Source organism: Notothenia coriiceps, unplaced genomic scaffold, assembly GCF_000735185.1.
Source record: "Notothenia coriiceps isolate Sejong01 unplaced genomic scaffold, NC01 NC01_scaffold00028821, whole genome shotgun sequence".
Classification (NCBI taxonomy): Eukaryota; Metazoa; Chordata; class Actinopteri; order Perciformes; family Nototheniidae; genus Notothenia; species Notothenia coriiceps.
In genome coordinates this window covers 1-5,864 of record NW_011361522.1, presented here as the reverse complement: position 1 = coordinate 5,864, position 5,864 = coordinate 1, and the positions used below count along the sequence as shown (strand labels likewise).

The 5,864-nt window shown below is 41.4% G+C and overlaps 1 protein-coding gene across 1 annotated transcript; it reads right to left on the bottom strand.

The window, feature by feature from the left end:
- Positions 1-3,628: 3,628 nt before the first annotated feature.
- LOC104958492 (P2Y purinoceptor 4-like) lies at positions 3,629-4,621 on the bottom strand. The gene has a single exon (XM_010786234.1). It carries the CDS (start codon positions 4,619-4,621, stop codon positions 3,629-3,631), a length of 993 nt encoding a protein of 330 aa, XP_010784536.1.
- Between the last annotated feature and the right edge of the window lie 1,243 nt (positions 4,622-5,864).

Sequence of the window (5,864 nt, the reverse complement as noted above, 5' to 3'; positions counted from 1 at the left end):
TGTGATTAAAAAAAATAGAAATGGGTACGTTTACCTGATGCTCATTATATTAGAATGTAAAAATAACACGTCTTGAATTAACCTCTGAAACAACAACTTTAGTCTGACACACTCAAGGGCTTACCTAATGTGAACCTGAAGTCGATAGCAGGAGGCAAAATGTCTTCAAGAGGAGGTGTGACTGTTTTCTGGTGAGGCAAATAAAAGAACGTGTTCTCGTTCGAGGGCGTGTCATGACTGTGGCGTTGACAAAAGCATTTTTATTAAGTTTTCCAAAACTTATTTATAAGAAAGTTCAGAAAATGTGAACATTAATTTATAAATTAATGAGTTCTTGAAACATGTTCTCATTGTTACTTAAGTGTTACTTATTTAAACGCACATTGCATTTTTTTAAATTTAGGGCAAGTCAATTACGATAGAAAATTGAGTTTTATTGACTTCAACATCGGAACCGTTTTTACAGTGAAAAGTCCCAGAGATAAGATCTGTGTCTGCCTATACCGCCATCTCTTTTTTTCTCTCTCTATCTATGCATTTATTTATTTGTTTAATCTATTTACATATTTTCTTGTTGTGAAAACGCAGACTAATATTTTCTGGTCCGTTCTGTGACTGATATTTTCCAGATGATGATGATGATGATGATGAGGAGGAGGAGGGAGGAACACTGGGCTAGTCCTGGGCTTCAGAGCCAGCAGGCTGCACAGTCCACCCCAGAGCTGTCAATCAACTGCCAAGGGGCGGGACTGCACTACTGACTCCACCCAGTGCTGTCAGCTGTGGCTCTTCCCATCACAACTGACTGTCTGAACAAAACCAACCTTTTATACATAGCTTATTATGTCCCTACCAGAAGGACCAATGATACGTCTCAGTTTGAAATCAACAGTTCCTCTCTGACCTCTCACACTGATGTCATATCCTCCACTGACTTATGGGTGTGTGTCAAACTTACGGAAAAAGTCAAGATGCTTTGATAGTGTTTTTTCAAACCCTTTTAAGCAAAAGACAAGACTCATATCCTGTGGATTGGTACCTTTTTATATGATAGATCTTTTTAGATTTTATGACATGCTAATTGATCACCCAATATAGGATTTCTATATTCATTCAATTGTTTTAAATGTATATAATGGTCACTTTGTGGATGTTTTCATATGTTGTTTTTTTACAACTTGTTCTCAGAACGACCCTGTTACTCGCCTTATTTCAGACAACTCAGCAGTTTGTTTATGTACATATCAGTTGTCAGCATTCACAAAAGTTGCCAACCAAAATCCTCCCTTCTGGACTTTCATACTTAATTCTAATCATATGCGTCATCGACCCTTTATAGTTTATGATGTCTAAAAGAGCATAGCTCTTGTTTAAATCTTCAATGTTTAATTATTTTATTCCTAAATTAATTGACCTGCTCTTCACTGGTTTGGAAAGTTCATAAAGATAAATGTTCTGTTGCATCATTAAATATTATATCACTATAATGATCTGAAAGACAATTAAAAGAAGGAGGCTCACTTTCAAGTGCATATACCCATGTATTAATAATTCCCCAGATTTTAGCTTTTTACAAACTGCTTTTATCCTTGTGACCTTTAAAACATGTTTTTAGACAATTTTGCAACATTTTCAAGCTCAGGAAACCAAGTGGTATTTAACAATTGCCCGCAAATCTTTGCTTGCTTGATCTGAACGTTGAGACAAAATGCACTCTGATTAAATCTCATAATTCCAGTAAAGTGGGAAGAGATGTATCCCTGTGTTGGTATGAGGGTCGAAAACTGTGGCGGATAAACAATCACTACCTCAGTTGGGCAAATAAGTCATCTAATAATTAAGAGTAACTTAACGCCCCCCAAAAATATTGTGTTATTTTTTTCTTGCATAATTTGACTTCTCACTTTGCTGCAGTGATGTAGAAATATTTTATAGGGCCTTCCCTTGCACTGTGACATCACTGTTGATTACCAGTGGTGGTTAGAGTTGAGTCTAACTCTGTTTTTCAATCTGGTGTTAAGTTACCCTATAGAGCCCAACCTGTGCAAGAAACCGGTCAGTAGCATGTAGTTAAAATGTTGTGATTGCATATTATAATGACCAGAGTGTCATACGGTACAACCAGAAACATGCCACTCTCTTCACCTATCACTCATTTGCACTATGGTGGTTGTTAACTGAAAATGTTTGTGTGAAAGTATCAACTGTTATTGAGCTGTGTACAAGAAATTACACAAGATCCATTGTACAATGAAAGACAGTGAGATTGTACAGAAAGCCTCTAAAATAAGTATTTTTGTAAAACCAAATCACAATTGTCAATGACACGTGGCATTTAATTAAACACAATTATTTGAAAGCATTTGAATTTGCTTTGTTTTTTTGCTGCAGTTTGTTTATGTTCACTGCGCCGCAATGGTAATAAGGTGTTTTTTTATCGTTGTGCAGCAGACTGTGGCTGATTAATCCTGTCTGTAATACAAAAATAATAGTGCTTGTTAGTTCAAGCTGGAGATGAATGTCAACATTATTATTCCTGCAGGAATAAAAGGCGATCCAGTAAAGTGTCAGACGGTGAGCTGGCTGGAAAGGCGGCACCCATGTCTGCTTTTGGCTTACGCAACCGGTACCTCTCAAGGCTGGGTGCACAGGTATTCACTAACAGACACAACACTTACGCTTTGACTCAATTCATACAGGAATCCAATTATTTCCTAATTCAGTTTCAAAACGTCGCACTGGCAATGTTTTTTTTTTCAAAGATGACCAGGAGAATTGTTTTTTACTGCTTCACTTTATTATTAAACATGTTATTATTTCACATAAACTGCTTTTTTCCCCAACACTTTCTCTCATCCTCTCAGCTCCCAGACCACTTCTCTTCCCATCTGTCATCACTTTCCCACAGGAGTGTTCTGAAATGATCACCTTCATTCAGCTGCTCCTTCAACACTGTAGCTCTGTCGCTCCAGACAAGTATGCACTAAGAAAGATGGTACCTACAACGTGTCCCCGTTTACAGAAAATACTCATGCTCCTTTTGCCTTCAAGGTATTCCTATCGTCCACAGAAGTTACTGTTATTCTACAAATTTAGAATGTTATCTGTTATATCATTAGTATCACCAAATACCTTTATTGTTCAGTTATTTTCTATTTGCTCCACCTTATCTTGTGCCTTTTTATAGAAACACCACAACCTAGATAACAAAATAAAAGCTAATTCTATATGTTGCCTGTAGTTGCTGTTCTAGGTTCTGGTCTGGTCTGGTCTAGAGGCAAAGCCTTCTTCTAACGACAGAGGGCACCAGTTCCCTCAAATTTTAAATGTCACCTCTGGCCACACAGTATCATTTATTATCAGAACCGCCATTGCAGGTTATACGTCTCTTACTTTTATTTCAGGTTTAGGTTGTAATAAGTTAGTGTAGGCTACATAAATATGCCCACAAGTCAGTGCCTTGTGTGACCTGTTGAAGTTTGCAAAATACATTATTAAATAGCCTACATAACATTTAAATAATTATACAATTAAACAGTTAAGACAGTGGTATAATTTCAGAGTTATTTCCGCTCTGACTAGTGTTAAAAGTCATTTGTGGATATTTGAGACTTCTAAACGATGCTCTCTACCCTCCGGACCTGTAAGTGCTGCCTGCATCCACCAGACACAGGGTGGGCACCACTCTTTTCCTCCTCACCGACAGCCAGGCCCGCAGCTTCCTACGCTGCCGATCACTGCCCAAAAAGTAGAGGAGAGGATTTGCGCAGGAGTTGAAGCTGATCACAGGCTTCCACACTTTAAAGGAGATCATGACTATGTTCAGAAGATGACAGTCCGCGGGCATGTACACCCTCACAAACAAGTAAACGGTCCGAGAAATGTGATAAGGGACAAAACACACCACAAACATGAGAAACACAACGAAGAGAGTGGAAAGAGACTTGTTGCGCATACGAGCAGTCCTGGCGTGAGAGATGCTGTCCGTGGCCCTGCAGTAAAGCGCCGTCACCATGGAGCAGTAACAGGTGATAACGACGAGGAATGGGATCAGAAACCCCACTATGGTTAAAAACATCCCATAGGGAAAGTACTCTTTAAATTGCTCGGGGCTGGTCATTTCAAAGCACACAGTCATGTTGTTGATGACCCCCGTGTGTGCAAAGACCAGTGTCGGTAAAATCTCTGCAGTGGCCAGGATCCAAACCGACCATGACGCAAAGAGGGCCAGTTTGCTGGTCCTGAAGCGCACACCAGCAATAGGGAAGCACACACCAATGAAACGGTGCATGCTGACGCACGTGAGAAACATCATGCTACAGTGGAGGTTGACGAAGAAGAAAAACCTGACGCTTTTACAGATAATGTTGCCGAAGGGCCACAATCCGCCCATTGCGTTGCTGATGATGAGAGGGGGCAAGGCCAGCACGGAGAGGAGATCCGCCACTGCGAGGTTGGTCAAGTAGATGACCGTGCTGCTCCAGCGGCGCGTCCGACCGCAAACGCACCACAACAGGGCCCCGTTTAAACTCAAGCCCAGCAGAAACACGAGGCTGTAGGACACTGGTATAAGGATCCTTTTGTAGTAGTTGGTAACTGGACAGATTTGGAAGTCCTCCATTCAAATAAGTGGTTTGATAAGTTGGTGGCCGAGTCACTTAACTTAAGAGTAAATTAACTGTGTTCTCCTTGCACCTCATCAGTCTGCAGCTCACCTCCGTGCTCTGTAAGGATGGCGTGTGATTCGTTAAAAAAAGATTGAAACCAAATGTGTTTGTTTAACTCGTGCTTCCCTCCTGGTCTCAGCCCACACCTGTGTGATTTAAACCATTATAAAGCCATATCTAGGATATGAGCAAATAGACTGGCACATAATAGGCTGTACTGTAGTATGAGATTGCCCTTCTTCACAGAGCAGGCATGCAGAATAACTAATGCTGTGATTAGAGCCGATTGCCGAGTTAAATGACACCATCTACACACGCGCGGTGGGCGCTGTATGAAAACGCGCGCACGCTCAGCGTCCCATTGGCTGAGAGAAATTCCAAGTCTGGTGTCTCTCCGGCTGCTCCCGACTCAAGGTGTTCACTTCATCTCTGTCTGACCGCGGAGAGAGGGAGAGCTCGTCATGCTGAGGAACGGCACGTACAGGTTAGTGGCACATCCACCGACTGTTCTTAGTCATACATGTAAAGCAACAATGTGTATTTAGGACTAACGAGCAGCTCCAGTACCGGCTCATTCGACATGCTGATGAGTGATATAATTCTGCATGACGGTACTCTGCAGCCGCACACAGTGAAGGTGTATCGTTCACTGAGGGTTTATAACATGTATTTTATATCTGGGGAGTTTGTGTATCCTAATTCGAGCGCTGTCCTTCCAGAAGCATGTATCAGGGAGAAGAGGCGAGGCTGCGCAGCGGGAGTCAGGCTGTGGCTCGGGAGAGGAAACACCTTGCTCTGTGCATTAATAACCAGGTAAGAGGCATCAAGGACAGAGGGCAACCGACTAGTACAGTATTATGGCATGACTGTGAACAGTGTATATCCCTGGAAAGATATTGCTAATGGATGATGGGATCTCTTCTGGTGAGGGAACATTTCAGCAATGATGTAATTCACTTTCTGATCTTTTTTTGGAGCAGTAAGTTGATCCTCAGTAGCAAAGTCTCTAAAGGGAAAACGAGCCCTAGACCGAAGAAACAAATTGAATGTATACTATTATTTTTGGGGGGGAATTTGACATAATTTAGGCAACTATTCTCTGCCTGCTGGAGAGACAACAGAGAAGTATCATACTACGGACAGGGACTGTAAAACTAAAACTCTCCCCCTGCAACTGTGTACCCACAGTACACCACT

Coding starts and splice junctions, on each gene's coding strand:
- LOC104958492 (XM_010786234.1), bottom strand. CDS start 4,621: ATGGAGGACTTCCAAATCTGTCCAGTTACCAACTACTACAAAAGGATC.